The following is a 25,654-nucleotide window of genomic DNA, read 5'->3' on the forward strand; positions in this document are numbered from 1 at the left end:
TGGACTTCAAAGACTTTGGTCATTAATCTTACAGTTCAAACACAATCGATGTTTAATCACTGACCCTTAACACTTAGTTTAATCATTTTAAACCATGATTTTAACTATACATAATTAATATTTACATTACATTCAAAATGTTAGCCAGAGGGGAACTGGCACCCACAGTGAGTCTGGTTTCTCCCAAGGTTATTTTTCTCCATTAATCAACATCTTATGGAGTTTTGTGTTCCTTGCCACAGTCGCCTACAGCTTGCTCACTGGGGTTATTAATACAATTATCATTTAATTATTTTTAAACACTATTAAAAATCGTATTTTATCGAAATTACACAATGATGATTAATCGACTTTATAGACATTACAGTTTTATCGTCTGTTAATGCTGATATTCTGTAAAGCTGCTTTGAAACGATGTGTGTTGTGAAAGGCGCTATACAAATAAAATTGACTTGACTTGACTTATAAGACAGGTGTGTTCCTTTCCAAATCATGTCCAGTCAAAGTGTAGAAACATTTCAAAGATGATCCAGAGAAATGAGACACTTAATTTCAAGTGTCATAGCAAAGGGTCTGAATACTTGTCAATTTGATATTTAAATTTTTTATTTTTAATACATTTGCAAAGTTATATATAATACGTTTTTTGCTTTGTCATTATGGGGTATGGAGAGTAGATTGATGTGAAAAAAATAAATAATTTAAAGCATTTTAGCAAAAGGCTGCAACATAACAAAATATGAAAAGGCAATTGGTACTTTAATTCACCAAAGTGGCATTCAACTGACCACAAAGAATAGTCAGGACATAACTGATGTAAAAAAACAGCACCATCACTATTTAAAAACAAAATAAAAAAAGTATTTTTGACCAGATATAGACAGGCCCCATTTCCAGAAGCCATCACTCTAACACTTTATCCTTGAGTATTCATGCTAAATTGCTAATTTGGTACTAGAAAATCACTTGCCATTATATCAAACACAGCTGAAAGCTATATGATTTGTTAAATGAAGCTTAACGTTGTCTTTGTGTTTGTTTTTTGAGTTGCCACAGTATGTAATAGTCTTCAGGTCAATATTACGTAAAAAATGGCAAAAAAGAAACTGCTTTCTCTAGAAACTCGTCAGTTAATCATTGGTTTGAAGAGTTAAGGCTGTACAATGCTTGAAATTGCCAAAAAAAACCTGAAGATTTCATACAAAGGTGTGCACTACAGTCTTTAAAGACAAAGGACAACTGTCTCTAACAAGGAGATGTGGAAGGCCAGATGTACAAATAAACAAAACGATAAGAGTATATAGTTTGAGAAATAGATGCCTCACATGTCCTCAGCTGACAGCTTCATTGAATTCTACCCGCTTAACACCAGTTTCATGTACAACAGTAAAGAGAAGACTCAGGGGTGCAGCCTTATGGGAAGAATTGCAAAACAAACTTTTGAAACAAACCAAAACAAAAATTATTTTTTAGAGTGGGCAAAGAAACACAGATATTGGACAACAGATAATTGGAAAAAAGTGTAAATTGTGGGATCAGCTAGACTGTAAGGTGTGTGAGAAGTGCCCACCAAGACAGTCACATCTATGGCAAGTGCTACATGAAGTGCGGGGTGAAATGTCACCTGAGTATCTGGACAAACTGAACGTCAAGGATCTGCAAAGCTGTCTTGCTGCACGTGGGGATTTTTGGATGAGAACTCTTTTAAGTAGTTCAGAATTTCTTTTTCAAATTGTAATAGTCATTTTTCACGTTATTAATGTCCAGACTATACATTGTGTTCAGTTGAATGCCACTTTGGTGAATAAAAGTACCAATTTCTTTCCATAAAGAGCCAAATCTGTACATTATTCCAAACAATGTACATAAAACAATATATATATTTATTGAAAATAATAATAAACATAAAATGTGGAATAAAGTTTCCAAGTGGAATGGTGTCCAAATGAAAGGGGATCTGGCATCCTCATGAGGCTTTGTGACAGTCAGGGAAGTTTCCAAGGGAAAGTCCACGGCATAAGTGGGGTTTGACGGCCACACACGCTGTTACAAACAGCTAGACACTGGAGGCTATTAAAATGCTGTTTGGATGTACAATGCAAAATGACAGCAAACAAGAGTTTAAATGTCCTCTGTGAATAATATTCTAGAGAGTTCTAGAGAGTTCTATAGAGATTTTTCAAGTGTATCAGTGTGATCTTATCTTACAGGTTTAGACTATAGAGAGATCCTGATATGGGGAACTACACTTTTTCTATAGTGATATGTTGGGTCTATACATGTTATCACATCTTATTGTCTTTCGAGAGGTTTTGACAGAGGAATTGCACATGACCTGTAGTTCTAGTGATGCATTCACTTCTGCTTCTGCAGGGAACGGTTTTAACCCAGCAGGACATGCTGTGTCTCCACAGGGAAATCACTTTTGTGGATGTGGATGTGGAAGTGTGTCGTCTAGTTGTTGGATGAGAGAGGAAGAAATCGTGGGGTCTGTGCTTCTAAAGCAAAGTCAAGTTATATTACGAATAACTTTACGAAGTATTAATGCAATACTTGTAATATTTTGATTATTATTGAATTCTACTCTTTATATTCAGTTCTTATTGAGTCATGCAAACCAATGGACGGATATCAGCTTTATTGGTGGAAAGAAAATGCCTGTATGTGTGTTAAATCTCTGAACACCAGCAGAGCGCATTTTATAAAAAGCGCTTTTTCACCACTTTTTTTTTTCTTCTAAATAATAACATGTGAAATTATAAAAATGTGCTTTTATGTAGACTCAAGAGTTGACATTATATATGTGTGTTACCCTCATACCATTAGTAAGCTCTGGGTGAGAATAAATATTGTTGCTGTTATTTTTAAAAAACAATTTTAAATGCATATAGCTCATTTATTTGTATTCATTTTTCCTCCCCCAAAAGACAAATGTTTTGTGTGTTAGAGTACTTGACTGCAAAATATCTTGAAAATGCCCTTCCCTAGTCCAAGCACATGTTTCAAGAACATACCCATAATGGCCAGATGTGACAGAATAGATCCTATGGATTCTGTGCAATGTGCATACAGTTGTTTTGGTGTCATATTTTAACTCCTTTGATCACTGTTGCACAAGGATGATTTTTAAGTTGATTAAAAATAGGTGAAAGTAAATTTCAACTAGCATCGGAATTGGATGATATTTGGGATTTGATCTCAGAATGCTCTGTTGTCCATGTGTACAAAGTTTTGTTATGTTTGGATATTGCAATCACAAGATACACCCAATTAGAGATTATGGGCCAAAAGTGTATTTTAAAAACTTTTTTTAGGTCTATCTCAAAATGATGCATATCAAATGTCATGCAAATCAGACAAACAACCTAGGACAAGATTAAATCAGTAGGTATATTATTGTATAGTAGGTAATAAAATAAAAATTTTAGTGGTAGAAAAGTTTTCTTTCAAAAATGTCTAGGTTACGGATGTAACCTCCGTTCCCTGATGGAAGGAATGAGACGTTGTGTTGAAGAAGCGACACTAGGGGTCTCTCTTGAGAGCATCTCTGATCTATGAGAAAAGGCCAATGAGAAATTGTCAGACAGAATTTTCATGTCCCGCACGGTTATAAAGGGAGGGAAATGCATCTGTTTCATTCAGGATTTTTATGAGGAGCCGACAATGAGGTTCGGCCGCAACAGTAGCTCGGTTCAGCGACGTGGCCGGGAGGACACAACGTCTCGTTCCCTCCATCAGTGACACTAGATGTCCAATTGAAATCACGCCATGCACTGAGCCATGTACTTGTACTGCTGACACAGGAGCGGGCAGGTATTTTACGTGCCAAAGCGACCAGCTTTTTCTCTCTCTATGTTTCTCGCATAGAGTTAAAGTGGCTGGAGCCATCTTAACACTATCATATGCATCGCGGAAGGCGATCTTTCCCAGTTTTCCTGTGGAAAGACCACACCTGCTGAGACCACAACTGCCCAGACTGGGGGAGGTAAAGAGTGGTGAAATACTATTAGGCTATTAGGTCACATGTGGAGAATGGCGCGGTGGTAGATCCTACCTCATTAGGAGGGAGGAGTTGCTACAAACACGGCAACCAGGGGTCCGTGAGGACTGCCCAAGGGAGATGCGGGTCCGCTCGCAAGGGGACTGTACCGCTGAAAATACACACAGGGGGAAAAAGTTCATGTGGGAGCCTGTCCTGTGGAGCACCTATTCCAGTACAGGGTAAATTGAGTACCCGCATTGGTCTTGGTCGGCGAATTCCTCCACTGAATTCGTGGACCAGAGGGCTAGGGAGGAGTCATCCAGGGAGCTGAGTTCGTGGGATCTCCTGGGGTAAAAGCGCAAGGTATTAACTCAGCAGAGGGAAAGGGCACTAGGTGCAAGCGGTCCACCCGGTCAGTTTGTCAGTGTGTACCGAGTTCTACTGGCTCGGACCTGAGAAAACACGGGACGAAACCGACTCAACTCTGAGATTGTATCTTGCAAAGGTATTGGGTGTTGCCTAACACGCTGCTCCTCATATGTCTGCTAGGGAGGTGCCCCTGGCCAGTGCCTATGAGGATGCAACATTTCTTGTTGAGCGTGCTCGGAAGGGGGGGGGCACAGCCTGGGTGTGCACAGCAGACAAAGAGCTGCTCAGAACGTCTAAAGCTCTGCGTGCGGTCCAAGTAGATACGCAAAGCACGTACTGGACACAGCAGCAATGGGGTTGGGCCTGCCTCCTCCTGGGGCAGTGCTTACAGGTTCACTACCTGGTCCCTGAAGGGAGTAGTAGGAACCTTGGGCACATAGCCTGGTCATGGTCTTAGGATCACGTGAGTGTCTGCCGGACCAAACTCCAGTCAGGTGTCGCTGAAAGAGAACGCTTGCAGGTCTCCGACCCGTTTGATGGAGGCGAGCGTAATCAGAATTCTAGTGGCTCGAAGGGGGCTCTCTGAAGGCCCGAGAGGACCACTGAGAGATCCCAGGAGGGGAACAGGGTTGGCCGGGAGGAATTTAAACTCCGGGCGCCTCTTAGGAACCTGATAATTAAGTTGTGCTTACCCAAAACTTGCCGTCTACTGTGTACATACACCTTCAAGGTGGAGGGGGACAGCCTCCCTCCAACCTCTCCTGCAGGAATGAAAGAACTGACCTAACTGCGCACCTCTGTGGGTCTTCAGCCCGGGAAGAACAGTCGCTGATATGCGCCGTAGATCCAACAGCAATTGCTCAGAGATGGGAGGAAACAGATTGTGACTCGCTGCATACACAACCAATCAGCTCCGAAGAAAATTCTGAATGAAACAGACGCATTTCCCTCCATTTTTACCCGTATATCTGGGGGAGAGACATGCAAATTCTGTCTGCCAATTTCTCATTGGCCTTTTCTCAAAAATCAGAGATGCTCTCAAGAGAGACCCCTAGTGTCGCTTCTTCGACACAACGTCGAAGTGAGCGACAGACGGGGAATGGAACTCCACCTTGTAGTCGATTCTCACAAAATTTGGAGAGATTCAGATAAACTTACCTTGTATTGGTAACGACTGGAAGTGTTCCCTTTGTAGCTCTTAAAAGGATTTGGGTGGAATTCTTCATCGTCTTTATCATCTGTTAATCTTGATGTTATATGTACTGGTCTAATAATGCCAGGCTTTGTCTGCAGAAAAAAGAGAAAAGAAAAAAACAACAACACTCATAATGAGGACAATCTAATCCATATGTCTGATACATACAACAAATTCTGATGCACAAAGCTTTATCAATGGATATCAATTAAACATAAAAAAAAATAATTAAATGGTAATTTAAATGACATGAAATTACATGATCATCTAGTGTTTAGTCATGTTGTCACGAACGCCGGTGAAGGCGCCTCCTCAACCGGCCACCGGAGTTCGGTTTCACCCGAGTATTGACTCTAAACTACATTTCCCATAAACCCACATACCTGCCGTGATTACACTACAGCTGACTCTCATTACTATCACTCTGAGATGTGTTTGAATGTTCATTCACCGCAAAGTCTTGTTTTGCTCCGGCTGCATTTCTGAGCGTTTACCACTGTTATATCTGATTCTCTGTGTTTTGACCCTTGCCTAATTACTCATTCTACGTCTGTTTGCCGCCTGCCTTTACTGAGTTTACGCCTGCCTCTCGACTATTGATATTTGCTGCCTGCCCTGATTCTTTATGATTCTGCCTACCTGTGACATTCCTGTTTGCCTGCCATTTACCTTCGCCTGTACTTACACTGCCTTCTCTAATAAATCGCTGATGGATCCCAACCAACCTGAGTCTTTATTACAGAAGACTTCGCCACTTACCGATCCAGTGATCTTCTCACGGGTGACTGAGGAACTCTCCGCTCAAGCAAACCAGCTTGCATCTCATCAACACCAGCTCAGCCGAATCACTTCACTGATGGAGGAAGCTATGAGGTCACTACAAGATCTGCACCAGCCCGCACCTGAGCCCGTGCCCGCGGCGCCTCAACCCAGCCAGATGGCCACCGCTCTGTCTCACTACGGTGCAGCCGCCAGCCCTCGTCTAGCCTTTCCTGAGAAGTTTGATGGTTCTCCCTCTAAATGTAAAGGGTTTGTGATGCAATGTTCGATCTTCCTAAACCAACAACCAGCGTACTACCCCTCTGACGAGAGTAAAATCCTCTTTGTGTGCTCTTTGCTCACGGGAAGAGCACTGGAATGGGCTACCGCTGTTTGGACCAATCAGGGTTTACACCAAACTACATTCGACGCCTTCATGCAACGTTTATCCGAGGTGTTCGATCATCCTGAATGTGGTAAAAGCACCGGTGAACAATTGCTCACACTCCGACAAGGAAACCGGACAGCGGCAGATTCCATGCTGTCTTTCCGTACTCTCGCCACGCAAACCGTCTGGGTAGAAGACACACTCAAACTCCTCTTCCGCCAGGGTCTTAACATGGAGGTCCAATCCGAGCTGGCCTGTCGCGATGAGGGCATTTCACTGGACCAATTCATCACGCTGGCCATTCGTATAGATAAACTCATTTGTTCCAGACGCCCAGCTCCTTGGTCAAAACCCCCTAGTCCGGTGTATCAACACAATGAGGAATCAGAGCCCATGCAAATCGGCTGAACGCACCTCTCTCAGGATTTCGAATCATCTCTGTCTATACTGCGGTCAAGTGGGACACTTAAGAGCCAACTGCCCTACGCGACCCTCGCAAGCACATCGTCATGGGGTGAGTCTGCTCAGTTCCTCCACGTTATCCACTACCTCTCTCAAAGTGCCCGTAAGGCTCACGTATCTATCAACTGGTTTTAACATCAATGCTATGATAGATTCGGGAGCAGCGGGCAACTTTATTGATGAAGCTCTAATCAAGCAATACAAAATTCCTCTGATACCCTGTAATCCTCCTTTGGCAGTGGCGGCGTTAGATGGGCGTCCCTTGGGATCCGGCCAAGTGCGTTACACCACCACCAACATTACTTTACAGGTTGGGGTGTTGCACATTGAGACCACTTACTTTTTTATTATTCACTCCACTCACAACCCGGTCATTCTCGGCCTTCCATGGCTACAAAACCACAATCCACAAATTTCCTGGCAGGATAATCAGATCATGCGATGGGGCACTGACTGCGCGAACAGATGTCTGAGAACTGTCATTCCTACCACCGTAGGAGTCACCAAGATCTTGAAGGAGTCTGGCGAAACCCCATTAATCCCCTCTGAATATGCTGACTTAAGTGAAGCTTTCAGCAAAACCAAAGCATCGCAACTACCGCCCCATCGCTCCAGCGACTGTGCCATCGAACTTATAGCTGGCTCCTCGCCACCTCGAGGCAGAATTTTTCCCCTGTCAGAACCCGAGTCCCACGCCATGAACTTGTATATCAAGGAGGAGCTAGCTAAGGGTTTTATCCGCCCGTCCACCTCACCGGCAGCTGCCGGGTTCTTCTTTGTGGACAAGAAAGATGGGTCACTCCGTCCCTGTATTGACTATCGCGGCCTGAATGACGTCACAATCAAGTTTTGATACCCTTACCCCTAGTTCCCGCAGCCCTGGAACAATTGAGAGCAGCGAAGATCTACACCAAGCTTGACCTGCGCTGCGCATACAACTTAATCCGCATTCGGAAGGGGGACGAATGGAAGACGGCCTTCTCCACCACTAGTGGGCACTATGAGTACCTTGTGATGCCGTTCGGATTGTCCAATGTGTTTCAGTCTGTGTTCCAGTCCTTCATTAACGACATTTTCAGAGACATGCTGAACCTTCTGATAGTGTCTGATAGTGTACATCGATGATATCCTAATCTACTCGAACTCACTAGATGAACACGTCACATAGGTCAGAGCAGTCCTGAAATGACTTGCTGAACATCAACTGTATGCCAAGGCAGAGAAATGCGAGTTTCATCTAATTTCAGTTGCCTTCCTCGGGTACATCATCAGTCCGAAGGGGGTGGCTATGGACGAGAGCAAGGTGCACGCCGTTCTAAAGTGGCCACAACCTACCACGGTGAAGGAACTCCAACGCTTTCTTGGGTTCTCCAACTTCTATCGAAGGTTTATCAGGAACTTCAGCACTGTCGCCGCCCCACTCACTGCCATGGTAAAGGGGGGGGGGGCACGCCAAGCTTCACTGGTCCGCCGACGCTTCGAGCTTTCAACCAATTAAAGGATCGCTTCACCTCAGCTCCTATCCTACATAATCCAGACCCTAACATTCCCTTTGTGGTGGAGGTCGATGCATCCAACACCGGCATTGGCGCCATTCTATCTCAGCGCCAAGGTAGCCCTCCAAAAATGTTCCCGTGTGCCTTCTATTCACGCAAACTGTCATCAGCCGAACAGAATTACGACGTGGGCAACCGCGAACTACTGACCATGAAAGCAGCTCTGGAGGAGTGGCGACACTGGCTTGAGGGGGCTAGACACCCATTCCTTGTTCTCACAGACCACCGCAACCTGGAATACTTACGCTCTGCCAAAAACTCAACCCCAGACAGGCCAGATGGGCTTTATTCTTCACCCGGTTCAACTTCTCCATTTCATATCTTCCTGGTTCAAAGAATATCAAGGCAGACTCGCTCTCTCGTCAGCACGACCCCTCGCCTCAGAATCCTGTCTCCGAACCATCATCTCACCCACTCTGATTGTAGCCCCGGTCCAGTGGGACATAATGTCAGAAATTTCTCATGTCCATGCAGCAGATCCACCCCCAACCGGATGTCCGCCCGACCGAACATTTGTGCCACTTAACCTGAGGGAGAGGGTAATTCATTGGGTGCATTCCTCCACGAACTCTGGACACCCTGGTATTACTTCAACTGTACACTTGCTTAGGAATTGATTTTGGTGGGAAACTCTATTGAACGACACGACCACGTTCGTGAACGGATGCCACACCTGTAACATGGCAAAGACCCCTAAACCACCTCCAGGGTTTGGACCGCTTTCTTCCGTCTACTAAATGTCAACATCAGCCTCACTTCAGGTTATCATCTGCAATCCAATGGTCAAACAGAACGACTCAACCAGGAGATCACTGAGTTCCTGCGCATGTACTGTCAATGCAACCGAACTGACTGTAGTTGCTTCCTCCCTTGGGCCGAATATGCCCAGAACTCCATCCTCAAACCCTCCACCAAACTAACACCCTTCCAGTGCGTTTTGGGATACCAACCCCCTTTGTTCCCCTGGTCCGGCGAACCATCGGAGGTCCCTGCGGTGAACAGCTGGCTCCAACGCAGCGCGGCGGTATGGGATCAGGCCCACGTCCACCTCCAACGAGCCATAAACAGATCAAGGGTACAAGCCGACCGACAACGTCGTCCTTGCCCTAACTAGGCTCCAGGACAGTGGGTCTGGCTCTCCCAGACATTGGGACCTCCGCCTCCGCCTGCCCTGCAAGAAACTCAGTCCCAGGTATGTGGGTCCCTTCAAAATTATTAAAAAAATTAACCCCGTGTCATTTCGCCTCCAACTACCTGCTAATTACCGCATCTCTCCTACTTTCCATGTCTCGTTGCTGAAACCGGCCGGTGGTCCGAGGGCTGAGGAGGAGGAAGTGAACCCTGTCCCCCTCCCATGATTGTGGACGGTGAAGAGGCATTCCTGGTACGAGGGTTGTTTGACTCCAGACGTCACCGAGGTCAAATCCAATATCTGGTGGACTGGGAGGGGTACGGTCTGGAGGAAAGATCCTGGGTCCGAGCCAATGACATCCTCGATCCTAACCTCATCTCGGAATTCCACAGGATCAACCCGGAAAGACCGGCCCTTCGACCTCGAGGTAGACCCCGATGTCGGTCGCGTCCTCGCGTCAGGAGCCGCTCCCAGGAGGGGGGGCTCTGTCACAAACGCCGGTGAAGGTGCCTCCTCAACCGGCCACCGGAGATCGGTTTCACCCAAGTATTGACTCTAAACTACATTTCCCATAAACCTACATACCTGGTGTGATTACACTCCAGCTGACTCTCATTACTATCACTCTACTTAAACTGTGTTTGAATGTTCATTCACCGCAAAGTCTTGTTTTGCTCCGGCTGCCTTACTGAGCGTTTACCACTGTTATATCTGATTCTCTGTGTTTTGACCCTTGCCTGATTACTCCTTCTACGTCTGTTTGCCGCCTGCCTTTACTGAGTTTACGCCTGCCTCTCGACTATTGACATTTGCTGCCTGCCCTGATTCTTTGCCTGTCGGACCACGATTCTGCCTACCTGTGACATTCCTGTTTGCCTGCCATTTACCTTCGCCTGTACTTACACTGCCTTCCCTAATAAATCACTGATGGATCCCAACCAACCTGAGTCTTCATTACACACGTTGCCTTTGGCCCATTCTAATGCTCTGGTTCTAAACCTAGCTATCTACTGTCTAAATAAGTATTCTAACTGAAACATACATCGGAAAAATTTACAAAATATTTCAGCACAAAAAAAGAATAAACAAGAGAAAAGTGAAAAGTTGAAGTGAACACTAAAAATACCTTCACTGTCTCCACCAGTAATACTATTTCACTCTGCCTTAATCCTGCATTAAGGTGACAATATACAGTACTTCTAGCAAAATCTAAGAATGAACAGATGTGACACCATTGCGCACAAAATGACCTAAAAGAAAGCACTATGAAAAAGCTTGCTAGTATGAACTTTCAGTGTAATTTTGGGAGAAATAAATAAGAAGACAAAGAAGAACTTACCTGACATTCATCTACAAGAACGAATATTTGCATAATGCTCAGAATTGAAACATTCCTTAAGAAAATCACCACTCTATATCTAAGGACGTTATATAGCAGATACCGATGACCATTTTCAGTGCAAATCAAGATGAAAGCCCAACATTTAATTTATTAAGAGGAGTGGTATTTATGTGTACATGTACATACATTAGTTGTATAAGAGGTTATGTTTTCTGTTTTAATAAAATTTAATACCTACCTGGGTTTTTTCAGTAGGTAGACAGGGTTGACAGTGAAAGTTTGCCTTGGAGAGAAAAAAGTTGCTTAGCCAGGACATATATATTAAATTATCAGTAATGAAATGCATTAAATGATATATATATATATATATATATTTATTTATTTATTTATGTTGCATTAAACATAATGTACTGTAGGTTCTTTGTTAAGCTGGGACAAAAAAGACCACTCAAAACACGAATGAGCAAATTTTAAAAGACGTGATTGCATAATAGCCTCTTAATTATGAAAGGATAAATCAAGCCTTTCATTCCAACACTTCAATTACAACTGTACATTTACCATTATTTCAAGTGATTCCATATCAGTCAGCTATGGACCCCTCTTTGTCCGGTCTGTAATCTTTTCGAAATTATGTTTTTAAGTGTCTGTGAAATTCTTTTGAATCTCCCTATTGGCGAAATCACTAGAATAAGAGGAAGAAGCTGCTTCTTCAAATCCTGTTATTTGTGTATGACAAGAAAATCGAATACAACTGCCCAAGCGTGAGAAAATCTGGGAGAAAATCATTTCAGTCCAGCTCTAAGAATGTAAAAAGGTTCTGAAATACCATTTTTATAAATTGACTTTTAAAGGTCAGTAAACCTGCAACTGGACTCTAGTTAGTGATCCAATCTGAGTGGAAACCTTATATCTAGCCTTATCATAAAACATAGTAAAAGTGAAATGTTTAATCATAACCACTGTACATTTATTGTCACATCTAGTTTGAAAAAATAACATCTTAGCAACAGATAAAGGCCCAATTAATATTGTCTTTGTGCAATTCTCAGACACACATACAGTATATACTGTAGATAAAAAGTGTTAGTGACCCCCAAAGAATTAAGACACAATTTTTCAAATGTCATTGCATTAGATAACAATATATACAAAAGTACACATTTGCAGCATAATGTTTCACAAAAAAGTTTGTTCTTTTTTTAAATAATAAAAAAATAAATATCCTGTTCAAAATGAAGACAAAAAATATTGTGATACTTGGTGGCAGTAAAACGTTAGTGGAATTTAAGGGAAACTGACTACATACATCCATTAAAAATCACCTATAGACACCAGCTGTTTAAAAGTCTCTGCAAAAATGGCTCTGAAAAGTGAAGTTAATTTTGAGAAAAGCTCTGCCGTCATTTGCAATTTAATGACATTCATACATTTGTATGTGTGGATTAATTGTCCAAATTCGTCGTGGGGCTACTGTACTGCAAATTCATTGGCATAACACAGTAGCATACAAAAATAGCAGTTTGGATAATGGGATTGTTATTGTCCAAATTATTACATAGACATTTACCCAAAGATAAATGATGAGTGTTAGCAAATTCATTAAGATGTATTACTTAGAATATTTCCATAGCTAATTCTCAATGAGATTTCACCATGCATGATCCTTTCCTATTTGCCTTTTCAGTGCAAATGTCTCTGAACAGATAAAAAAGATCAGTGAACATTATCAAAATCTTACATATTTTGTTTCTCGTCCCACTTGTTTTGGAGATGGTGTTGATGTCTGTGGCTTTAAAGATCATAATAAAAGGGTTAGAATGAGTGAGTCAAGAAATATGATCGCAGCAGCCTAAAAATTGCCAATGATTTCAAAGCAATCCATAAAGCCAATGTAATCAAAATGACTCTTAGATGTAGCTGTTGCAGGCTGGGTATGAACAGCGGGGGCTAAATGCCCTGTGGTACCCGACTAAGATTCATCACTGTTAGCCAGAGTGGATGACTGAATTCTTCAGATCACATTTGTGAGATTTTTAAATATTCAGGAAATTGTAGTTCTGACAACAACAACAACAAAGATGTTATTGTTTTGTGTGTGTGTGTGTGTGTGTGTGTGTGTGTGTGTGTGTGTGTGTGTGTGTGTGTGTGTGTTTATTTTATTATTATTCAGATGAAAAACAATATACTGTATTAATGGCCTTTAATTCAATTCAGGCCCTAAAAGTTGTATTATTGGTTCGATTGACCAAGATTACAGAATACACTTATTGGATAATGTCATTTTTTGTTGTGGATAATCAGTGCAGGCACAGATGTTAATTACATACCCTTGGTGCCTCTTCTCCCAAAGCAGGGGTTTTGTTAACATGATGTTTTTGACGCTGAAAAAATCAATAAATAAATATATATATATATATATATATATATATATATATATATATATATATATATATATATATTAAAAATATATTTTAAATAATTATTATTATTAAAACATTTGAACACTTTAATTTTCAATCATCGTTACACTTTGTACATAAGTGGAAAACCATGCACAGTGGTTCAAAAAGTAATGGACACTAAAGCCACACTTAAAAATGCATTAAATAAGGTATAAAAGCAAGTGGAGTATGCAAAAAGTATGTCAGAACCTACTAAGAGCAATTTTTTTGCAGTTATTTTTTGGTAACCGGTGTTATCTTTTTCTATTTTGTTCCTTATTAACCATTTTTATTTATTCCAATGACATACAAACATTAGGAACAAACAAAGGAAACATGGAATAAAACTACATGAACCTAAATCCTTCCCTCCAAACATTCAAAAAACATGGTGTGTCCCCATCTTCTGATTGGCATCGCCAGCAGGTGGGTGTTTCTTAGAGACCAAGTCTATACAATCTAGAGAGGGTCCAACAGAATCGATGTAAAATCTTAAATTGCATCATACGCACCCTTGCATCTCTAGATGTAGACTAATGGTATAGACCAATACCAAGTTTAAATCCATCCTCCAATACCAAGTTTAAATCTTTCTCCCATAATCTCTTGAGAGAAGTTTGAGCTCCGTCCCCCAGACTCTGAATTAACAGGAAATAATACACTGATGCCTCATGACCTTTTGGATCTTTGTCCTTTTTAAAAATCATACTGATCTGGGCTTGTGTCATGGTTGGTGGAAGCTTTCCATTCTTTAATGATTCCATATAAACTTCAAATAAAAGTGGAGCCAGTTCTAGGCATAAGATCTATAAAAAATTGCGTCAACATTTCTGGCCTGGGAGCTTTGCCTGTAGGCCAGGCCTTAATTACCTTGCCAAGCTCCCCCAAGGTTATCTCAGAATCAAGAGAATTTATTTGCTCAGTCTTCAGTTTAGGGAGTTCTAATGGTTCCACAATATTTATAATATCTTCATCAGTAGACAAATACGTAGAACTATAGAGATCAAGATGGAATTCTTTAAAAGCATTATTAATATCAATGGACGAGGTAAAAATTCCACCACCAGCAGATTTCACTGAGGGAATGGTAGAAAAAGCCTCTATCTGCTTTACAGTTCAAGCCAAAAGATTCCCTGCTTTGTCCCCAAACTCAAAATATGACTGTTTTGCCCTGAGAAACCAAAACTCCACCTTCAGTGACAAAATAGTATTATATCTGTTTTTCAATCAGGTCAATCCTCTGAAGCCATCAGATGACATTCCATTTTTTGATGAATGAGGCATACTGTATAATCCGACCAATAAGAATCACCTTAAGTGCCTCCCAAGCCAAGCCCACAGAGGATACTGAAGACCAGTTGGTCTCCATATAAACATTGATTTCAGCCTTTAACATTTGTTGGAAATCAGGATTTTGCAAAAAAGGGATACATTAAAGCACATTAATCATATAGTTATTTATTTTTCGCCATATGTGGCAACACCTCTAAACTCACCAGAGCGTGATCTCAGACTAAGATAAAGGTGAAGATAAGATGAAGGGTTCGATAGTCTCCAAATTTTTGTAAGACCAAGATTTTTACACATCCTGTGAAGCGCCACTGTTGCTCTATGGGGCTTACACACTTTAGCTTCACTATGTTCAAGGACTGAATCCATCAAAAGATTAAAGTGTCCTCCCAATATTATATCATGAGGGGTGCCAGCGGCTTGCAGCATCCCTTCAAGATCTATAAAATAGCCCTCATCATCAGCTTACTTGTGTACATATTAGCCAAAATCAACCTTTGCCCCTAAATGTCTGACTCTTCCTAATTTATCTTTAATATGTTTGTGACTGATTAGATGTTTACTTATCAATGTAATTACTCCCCTGCTCTTACTCGAGCCAGCACTATAGAAAAAATGTCCACTCCATATCTTCCCAAATTTTTCAGCTTCCTGTGGGGAAACACAAGGCACGTGCAGATTCATCCACAACTGTCCCAAATGAGTGTTATTCCACAAAACAAAATCCATTCGCTAGGCAGAGCCAGCACTAAAAAGAAAGAAAACAGGCGCCCCATTTACTCAGGCAGTCAAGTGTATGTTAATTGAGTCAAGCTCACTTGGAGGCAACGTGAGAAACACACCATGACTTCCTCGGTCCATTGATTTATCTATTCGCATATCTATATCTATAAATATTTATTCTCAATTTGGCCAGGAACATCAGTGCAAAAGCGACCTTCCGTTGATGTAAGAGTTTCTTGCATTCCATCTACACAAAAGTTTCTTGAAGGAGTGTTATTCCACAAGACAAACTCCAGCCGCTAGGTGGAACCGACACAAAAAGAAACAAAAAGGCACCCAGCTACCTCAGACAGCAAAGTGTATGTTCAATGAGTCAAGCTTACTTGGGAGCAACATGAAAATCACCAAATGGCTTACTCACCCCATTGTCTCTATGAAAGACATTGCTTGCTGTGGGCATGTAAATATTTTGCAGTCATCCTTAGTATCTATTCTCAATTTAGCCGGAAACATCAGTGCAAAAGCAAACTTCCGTTGATGAAAGTTTCTCTCTTGTCAAATTCACAATGTCTTAGAAAGCCTTCCTTTACTTCTCGCCTCACATAACACAAGATCTTTATCGGATGATCTCAGAAACGTGGCCAGAATTGATCGGGGCCTGTCTCCTTCCGTGGATCTCCGAGCCAGGTCCCTGTGAGCTCCCTCGATTTCCAGCTTATGGTCTGTTATGTCAAGAAGACACGGGAAGAGCTTGTCTAGGAATTTCGGCAATTACGATTCTCGAGATCTTCCAACTTTTCCCAAACGCACTGCAAATCTGCCTTGGTCGCTAGTGGGTTAGCAGCTAATTCCCTCTTTGATGACTCCAGATAAGCGATCTGTTTCTCGACGTCACCGATTCTTGAAACTGTAATCGATCAACGTATTACAGCAAGATCCTCCTGGTCAACTACGACCTTCATCAACATCACCGACATGCTGGACAGTTGCTGTTGAATTTCTCCCGCCGTACTGTCCAAACTGAGTCCCTGGACTGTCTGGGTTATCAGCTTGAGCACGTAAGTGTCTTTTAATATCTCCAGAGAACAGTTATGTAGCAGAGCGTATCGAATCTTACCAGTTAAGATACAGAAATAATTAAAAACTAGCAAAGTGCGCAGAGCTCGCCATTCACACGTCTGACCCCGCATGGTGCCACTAGACTCTGACAGTAACTGGTGTCATCTTGATTTTTTACTGGATAAATGAAGTCCTGCCACCTTTAAGTGTTATCGCAATTATTTTACTTCCCAATTCTGAAGCTATTATGAATGTGAATTATGAAGAGAATAGGCCACATGTAGGATGGCAGGATCATTCTTGCATATTTCTTGGGGCACTCTTATTATGACACTGTTAGTCAACTTGCTGACAATAATGGGATGTGGCATGGTCATGTGTCTTCTGCAGGAGAGGGAGAGTGGTAAGGCTCATCACCTGGGTTGTGAGTACTCTTAACACCTGTCTCTAATTATAGTGAATATAATAACCACTTGACTTGACTTGACTAGTGATGGTGGAGAGAGAGCAGAAAGGCTCTTCAGAGAATCAGTGTGGGAGAGAGTGACCACAGAGAAAGTTGGCTGCATGTGCCTTTAGAGTGTGAAGCCCCAATGACTCGTTAGAGTGTATTTTGGCCACCAAGAACCCTTTTTGTTTAAACTTTGTGTAACCCTGAAAGAGTAATAAAAATACTCACATTGACTGTTTGCTGTCTCCTGACTCCTCCATTGCCCACAAACTCAGAGACTATCACAGTCAAATACATAACATTTTCTCTGAATAAAAATTTACAAAATGCATCAGATGGTTACTGATTACTGATATACGTAAATGTTTATGACCAAAATGGCAAGCAAAAACAAGGTAGCTACATTTAGAAAAACGAATACAACATATCAATCACTACCGAAACCATACTCTCCTCCATCATGTTGAAAGTTTATGTTTCGTCAAATTGGGAATTTAAATTTTCTTCAAGTTTCCAATCGTAATTGCGTCTTGATGGGGTGTTCATGTGCAGTAGAACATGAACATAGAAGTAGGAAACTCATATTTACAAAATTTTCTGATGTCACATGAAGGAAGCATCAGCACCCCCCCAAGTTTCCTAGCAGAGAACCACAGGTGTAGCTCAACACATTTAAAATGTTGACAACCACATAGTGTCATTTTGTACATTATATATTTTGTACATTTGTACATCTTTTGTTTTGCCATTTAAAGCTTATTTTGGTGAAAGTTTTTTTTTATATATATATATAAACTCTTCATTATACTTTTAAAAAATGCCACTTGCTTTGATATTTTGTTATATAATTCAATGCAATTTTTAGTTTGGCTTAAGCATCTAAAAAAATATTTTGGGGCCACTGGGGTTCTGCTTTGAGCAGAGTGTGTTACAGTAGCAGCTCACTCTTTTGATAGGGCCTTCTAGGACTTCATCGATGGCGGCATAAAGTTCATCAGATTGCTGACGAAGCTCTGCAGGTGAACACATCTGCACAGAGAGAACACCAAAATGACATTGTACATTTTAATTTAAAAGATCAGATGCTGTGCTTTCATTCTACCTTTGAATGTGGGTCCTCCCACGTGTAGTTGTCCGCAGGGTTAACCAATGGCTCATTCTTGTTGACCTCATCATCTATGGCCTTCATCAAGAAGAAAATTACAGATGTAGATTAAGCTTAATTTTTTGTTAATGATACATAATATGAAGGCATGACTTTAACAATTAGATAGTAGGGGGTTATTGGAAAGAGCTACTAATTCTTGAAGGTTTTATCCTGTTTGAATCTTAGCTTTATTTTTTCACTATGGATTGACCCTGTCCAATATGTTTAAACCTCTTCTAATGTCTAATGAGGCATACGATGTGGATGACTTATTCTCCTTGCCCTGTTGAGGTTTCTTTTGAAAAACTACCAATTATGAACAATTCAATTCTGCTGTCCATCAACAGAAAAAAGAATCAATGATTCAGTTTTACCCCCTTCCATTAGCATCTTATGACCCTCTTTAGTGACTATAGAATTGCATGGAATCTACAAAATAACAGCGATATAATGGCTGATATTGATAGAGTGAATGAGATCCATTTATTTATTGTAAGTTAAATAAAAGCTTTCATTGCAGTAATTAGATAAAGCAGCTTACCTGCTGCTCCTGGAGTAGTGTATTTGTAGGAATAGCAGCAATGGCCTTGTAGGTGGATTTGAGCTTATGTGGCTATATTAGGAAAGAATGGTTGAAAAGTCAATTCATTATAGTCAAAAAGCAGAAGTAACTCAATCTACAGCTGTACCATGCACTAGGGGTGGGCAATATGAGCAATTCTTAATTACGGTAACAGTATTTCACAATATATATATATTTTTTACCTGGAAGTTCAAGAAAAATTGTTTATATATTTAAATAACAATGTGGTCTTTTCTGTTTGTGGATCATCCAGTTAATTAAATACTTATCAATTTAAATATAATCGTATTTGATTATATTCTCTTTTTAATTGAAACTTGATTAGCACAAACCAAAAGATTAAATTATTCATGACAAAATAATAATAAGTCTGGCTTTATAGAGCAAAAAACTGCTTCACATTTTGAAAAACAGAATGAGACTCATTCAAAGCCATTGTAAAATAACCAACATTGAATTCTATATTACTGTGATAATTTGTGAGTGCACATAAAGCAGTCCTACCCATTGAAAGCCATACAAATATATCTACCACTTTATAAACCTTAAGCAAAATGCATTCTATATACTGTCGTACTTCACAGCCCTCCATGCAACCCAAGGTTGCAACGAATGCAAAACATTCAAAATGCCTAATATTACTTTTTCCAAAAATATACTTCTCTTGCATGAGTATTGTGCATTTCCATGTTTCTCAGTAATGTTGAAGGCCGAGATAAGGAATGCATGCCAATCACAGAATTAATGCCATGCTTTCACTGCGGAAGTGCATGCAAGTTCTGTGCATGCAACAACAAAAAGGCATGCACTGTACCTTTCTATTTTTATCGTCCCTGTCTGCGCAGTCTGGTGTGCTGCCCCAGAGGGATGGAGAGGGTGATGAACTGAGGGAGTATGAGGGTGATGGGGAGAGCTGGCGGCTCAGGGCCGCTGGGGAGGGGGAAAGAATACAGCACTCTGGAGTGGAAGACCGGGAGTTTGGGTAGGCTGAGGGACAAGGAGAAGAGGCTGGAGGTGTAAAGGACTGATGGGTGAGACCCAGGGTTCTGGGAGAGGGAGACAGTGTAAAAGCTGGGGATGACAGGTGCACTCTTTCGGCATCACTTTTGCTGGCATTTTGGTGGAGAGTACCTGGTCTGTTCTCTGAGTGGTTTAAAACTGGTGATGCAGAGTTATCACATGATGCTACTGTGTATTTCAGAGGAGGGCTGCAGGATTTATGTGAATTGTGTGTGGCTTTTGGTATCAAGGAGCTTAAATGGTCAGAAGACCTTCCTGTATGTTTCAGAGATGGCTCAGCAGAGAGATAAGATGTCTTCTGACTCTGTTTTGGTTCATCGTAAAGCTTAAAGTTTGCGAAATAATTGTTTGGATCCATAGAAGCAGTGTGATCACCTGACACTGATGTAGTCTCAGGGCTGCAACAGGACAGAGAGCTCGATTTAGGAGACAAGGACCTCATGTTGGAGAAGTAGGTACACGAAAGTGGGCTAGGAACTGTAGGCAGATGGTTGTCCTTGTGACCTGATATGGAAAGGTGTGTAGAGGCAGCCTTGACTGTTGGTAAGCTTGGTGAAGCCAAAAGGCTGTCTTTTGTAGGCAAGATGATGCTATTATTGGTGACATGTAGCCAAGAGTCTAGTCTTTTAGGTGGTTGCAGTGGGATTTCATTTTGTGGCTTAGAATTCTGGCAAGGCTCACTACTGGATCTATCAATGGAGGAACAAGACTTTGCTTTGGACATGTTCATGGGTGCAATGGCAGAGGCAGCTGAACAAGCTAAACAGGAGGACATGTTAACTGGACTGATGGGCCAGCAGGGGGTGTAGTGTCTCTGTAAAGTAGAAGACAGGACTGGTAGACGTCCTTTCCTGAGGATGGCCGTTAACAGGGAGAGCTGGGTTGGTGGGGGCCTGTGTCGGGCATGTGGAGAGAGGGGTGAGGTCGCCCGACTGCCGCAGCATGGTGTTCCACAAGCAGACGACATCAAACTGGAGCCTGGAGCCAAGGCGTGCTTCTTAATTTGCACCACTGAGGGCGTGAAGGCCCCTGATCTTATGGAAGAGCACGGGGAGACTGTGCGACTAAGGGAGACAGGAGAACCATTATGTGACAACATGTGGAGTGCTGGCCAGCTCCTGTCCTTGTCCCAGCCCTCCGAGAAGATAGACTCCTTAGACGATGCTGAGGAAGTGATGAAATCCATCGAGTTGGCAGGGCTCAGGACCTCATCTCTCTGTGATGTGCTATTTAAAAACTGACCCAAGCTGACCTCAGCACCCACTGAAGTGTTGTGAAAACCTAGATGAGGAATGCCAGGGTGTTTGTTATCAACGGTTTCCATGGTGGCAGGGCTTGGCTTGGGGGTTATGCTGCCAAATTCTGTGTTAGGCCCAAGTAGGGTGTTTTGCAGGTTAGGCGTTAAGTTGTCAGTTGACTGAATCTGAGAAAGCAAAAAATGTAAGAAGCATAAACAGACCTCATTGGAGTAATGAATGAGCTACACCCATGTCACAGCATTGATTAGAATCAATGCCTACACACTAGAGTTTTCTAGTGTCAGAGAACATCATGAATCCAACGATTTCAATGGGGAAGGTGCATGGAAAGGAACAATGGTTTCCAAGTTATGCTCCATTATGTGACCAAAATTTTTGAAAATTTGAGAGAGGTGTCCAGTTGTATTTTTAGAAATCCAATTCTGAATACTGTATTCATCTTTTATTCCTAAATGACTCGGCTAACAAACCCATTCAATGTAGTCTAACTCTTTACTGTAAGGGAACATAAATATTAGAGTTTATGTTGTATCAAAGGATGATGCAAATGTTTCCTATTGGGATGGTGCATGGCAAGGGTAAATGAAAAGCGTAAGGGTTTGCAAAAATAACCCTTCATTATGGGACCAAAAGTTATGAAAATCGTAACTTTTACAGCACATTCTGACATTGGCATTTGTTGACCAATTAGAAGTTTGGAGAGGAGGGTCCAGTTGTGCTTTTAGAAATTGAATTTGCATGATTTCTGTTTTATTTTACTAACTTAATCATTCTCACACCCTCAAAACACATCTGAAAGGTGAAACAAATGGAATTCTTTGATACTGGCTTGAGCTTGTGGCGTGATACTTGCTTGACGACCTGTTAGCATGGCAGATGAGGGAAATATTTAAAACATGTCTGAAAACAGTCATTATGTTTGCAAGTCTGTTTGGTGCCTCTTGTGGTGCAGAAATTACACACATTAAGTGTTTCTATCCATCAAATACTTTATTAAAGCTGCCTAATGTGTTTTTTGTTAATTGGGACCTCAAATACCTCTGATCACAACAGGGAACAGCTGTGGGTGATAAACATTCTCATTATCATGATATCTGTCATTAGAGCAAGTTAAAATATATAAAGAAGTCATTGCAAAGCAACTGGAATAATTCAATGATGACTGAGTCTTGATTTCTTTTGCTTGTACTCTGTACAAACAGTCCATCTCTAAATGACTTTTTAAAAGAAATTCGAACATAATTTTGTCTACAATAATTTTTTCATAATATACAGTATCTATTATATGTAGTAAGGAAGTTCAGCAGCAAACTGACAGAAATTATTATTTGGCTATGAATTTGGGCTTGTAAGGACAAAGTTAACCAAAACACTCACCTCACTTTGAGTGGTATTCTTGAATGTTTCTCCAAACTTGCCCTCCTCTGGGTCTTGGATGTAAATAACCTCAGCCTTGTAAACCCTCTCATCGGCCATTATGTCTTCAGAGTCCCCTGGTTCTCGTGTCTAACATTGAAACAGGAAATGTTACTAAGCAACACCAAATCTGATACGGCAGCTGTCCTAAAGTGAGCCTCAGCCACGAATGGCTATTTCCAGCTCCTGGGCATTTTGAGAATATGATAGAGTGTGTGAATGCATTTATATGTGCATGTACATCCTGTTCCAGCCTGCACATCTTTTTACCAGAAGACCATATCCCTCATGTATCACTCACATGCAAGAGCACACAACCCACCCAGATTGTGTAAGCCCTTCAGCAAATGCCTTTCGCATGCAAGAAACGTGTCATTTCCTCTGCCAAGGGACTCTGAGTAGAACATCTCTCACAATCACTGAAGTCTCAATTCATCTGACATGTTTGTTGTATTTGAGATTTAAAGTAATAGTGCATCCGAAATTGAAAGTTCTGTCATTATTTACTTACCCTCATAGGCTCCAAACCCATATCAAAAACCAAACCCAAAATCTTCATGCAGTTCTTTTCCATACAACAACAGTTGACCAAGACTGTCAAAAACACCATAAAAGTAGTCCATATGACTTATCTGTTATATTCCGAATCTTCTGAAGATATAGGACAGCTTTGTGTGAGGTTTTTGTAAGTTATTATATGCCGAAAATTCACCTGGAGCTGCAGCTCTCAAATCTCATTCTCCATATTTCATATTCAAAATGGCAAAAAAAAAAAAATTTTACTGGATGTAATACAAATGTTGATATCAGGAATGGATATTTGCACTACTAGAAACATAAATTATTGATATAAATGATAGTGAGTAGTACATTGGTGTCATGTGAAATTGGATTTTCACCTAGTAAGACATTTTTGATCTCTAATTACATTTTGAATAGGATTGAATGACAGATCATTGTGAAATTTTACCAGTGAAAATGTTGTTACAGACATTAGCAATTATGTTTTTACTGGTTGAAATTAAATTGTAGATATCAAAATAGGTATTTCCGCGAGTAAAGATGTTCTTTTTTATTTCAAGAATGAATGTTTTTACTAGTGAAATACTTTCTATCGGGAAGACACGCAGGCTTGAGTGAAGTTTAAGATGCCATTTATTTGATAAATGTAAAACAGAAAGTAATGTCTCTCTCTTTGGCGTAGGCCGAGGGAGTTGTACCCGGAACCGTCATGTCCTGCCGTAGATAGGAAGCAGGGGCGAGGAGCCTACCCCCGTGAGTGACAGGGCTCAACTGGTGGTGGTGGGGTCGTGGAGGTTGCCGTATTAGCACACTGAAACAGCAATGTGATAGATTGTGTGCAGACTTATACAGCAATGGCGTACATGCGATTGGCTAGGAATTACCCAGCTAATGTGATGATGTACAGCTGTTAGCCTTCCCTCTAGAACTATGCTGCGCTTCCATTAATTGTAGATACTGATAATTCATATCCTGCACATGATTAAATGCACACTTCTTCTTTTATTGAACTTTTATTGCATTGACAAAAACTGTGTAAGGATTCTTCAAAATGTCTTCTTTTGGAAAATAAAAGCATATGGTTTTGGAACAACATAAGAATTGATAAGGGTTAAATAATAATAATAACTTTTATATCTGGTTGCATGTTCTTTTCCCACTTACTGTGTGACATATAGCATAACAGGAACCAGACTGAGCTGGATGTTTTGAGTATAGACCTCACCTTGTTTGGCCAGCTTGTCTGAAGTGCCTTTTTCCAGTTTACTGTAACCCTGTGCTCATTAGGCAGCCTTTTCAGCAGAGGTACAAAGGTGAAAGACTTGAGCTTGGTTGCGAAGACAGTGGTGACCTGTCAAGTCATATAATCAAAGTGGTTTCAGTACACTTAGTGGAGCAGCGTTGAGCACATGCAAATGAAAAGAACAAAGAGCCATCAAGCCTCTGCCGGATTCAACAATTGGTAGAATCAAAACGAGTGCAGTATCCAAATGATCAGTAACATGTCATCCACATGTAGTCTGATTAGAGCATTGAATGTTATGAAAATATTTAAAACGTCTTCAGTCTGAGACACAAATCAAAGGCTGTAATTATAAAATCATGCTAAAGCTATACACTTCATATTGCAATCATGCTTTTCTTTTATACAGCAGAAGTGGTTCAGCATATATATAGTCAACAGAAAACTGCATCTGGATGGCATATGTGCTCGTCTTGCTAATAGTGCCAAAAATATTTTGATGCATCATTTGATACAAAATATAAATGAGTGAAGAGTGCCTAGCATAGCACCTTTGTTCAGTTATATGCATTCCAATAAAAATTAGACATCCCCTAGGCTACAGTTTTGTTCTACAGTTTTCCTGGAAAAAAAAACAAAAAAAACAATTACTGTGTAATACAGAAATAAACTGTAAGCAATCTTATAAATTATGTCAGAATATAGACTTTAAGAGGAATGTTGTACCTTCTGCTGACTTTAGCACTGCCGTTGACATGAAATGAATTAAAATAATATTGTGTACTGTAAGGCTGTTGTATATTCATTGGAATGCTGTAGAAACAGAGGCTCTATTCATGTGTAGAATTGTAGGAGGTGGGACTGCCCTTTCCTACTTTCATTTAAAATCTCACAATTAACTATTGTTGTCTTACTCTTCTGAGAGAGATCTGTAATGTTCAGATTATGTGCAGGCAGTAGCAGATGCCCAAACTAGTCTATTTCAGCAAATCTTTTATGAACTATAAATGGAAAAAAATACACAGTTTATATACATAGTTTTTTACATTTTCTGTAGAAACAACATGGTGAGAGGGGCTTGCTCATCCACAACTTGCTGTCATGATGCTAGGGTGTTCTGAGTGATTGTTGATTTGAAGTTGCTAGGGTGCTTTCGGTGTTTATTTGGCGTTGCTATGTGGTTGCTAAGCCCCTCTGCATGTTTTTAAAAACATTACTTTGTGTTGCTAAGTTATTGTTAGTGGTATTGCTTTTTATTTGCTGCTGTGTGGTCGCTAAGGTGTTCTGGCTGTTTGGTATGACATTTTTGTGC

General features: G+C 40.9%; 1 protein-coding gene across 3 annotated transcripts in view; it reads right to left on the reverse strand.

Annotated features, from left to right (window-relative positions):
- The window catches only part of mlip (muscular LMNA-interacting protein), an 86,909-nt gene that overhangs the window by 36,874 nt on the left and 24,381 nt on the right, over positions 1-25,654 (reverse strand). Inside the window, exons 2-11 of one of the 3 annotated variants that reach the window (XM_052089683.1) lie at positions 24,325-24,450; positions 22,539-22,667; positions 19,697-21,325; positions 18,841-18,912; positions 18,255-18,335; positions 18,098-18,181; positions 13,516-13,569; positions 12,927-12,977; positions 11,424-11,468; positions 5,510-5,638 (exon numbers count right to left, since the gene is read on the reverse strand). In XM_052089683.1, coding sequence (XP_051945643.1) covers positions 5,510-5,638; positions 11,424-11,468; positions 12,927-12,977; positions 13,516-13,569; positions 18,098-18,181; positions 18,255-18,335; positions 18,841-18,912; positions 19,697-21,325; positions 22,539-22,667; positions 24,325-24,450 — 2,400 coding nt within the window. The remainder of the gene's footprint in view (positions 1-5,509; positions 5,639-11,423; positions 11,469-12,926; positions 12,978-13,515; positions 13,570-18,097; positions 18,182-18,254; positions 18,336-18,840; positions 18,913-19,696; positions 21,326-22,538; positions 22,668-24,324; positions 24,451-25,654) is intronic. The other 2 variants (XM_052089684.1, XM_052089685.1) reach the window with 2 other exon arrangements.

This window comes from Xyrauchen texanus, chromosome 24, assembly GCF_025860055.1.
Source record: "Xyrauchen texanus isolate HMW12.3.18 chromosome 24, RBS_HiC_50CHRs, whole genome shotgun sequence".
In the NCBI taxonomy this organism is placed as follows: domain Eukaryota; kingdom Metazoa; phylum Chordata; class Actinopteri; order Cypriniformes; family Catostomidae; genus Xyrauchen; species Xyrauchen texanus.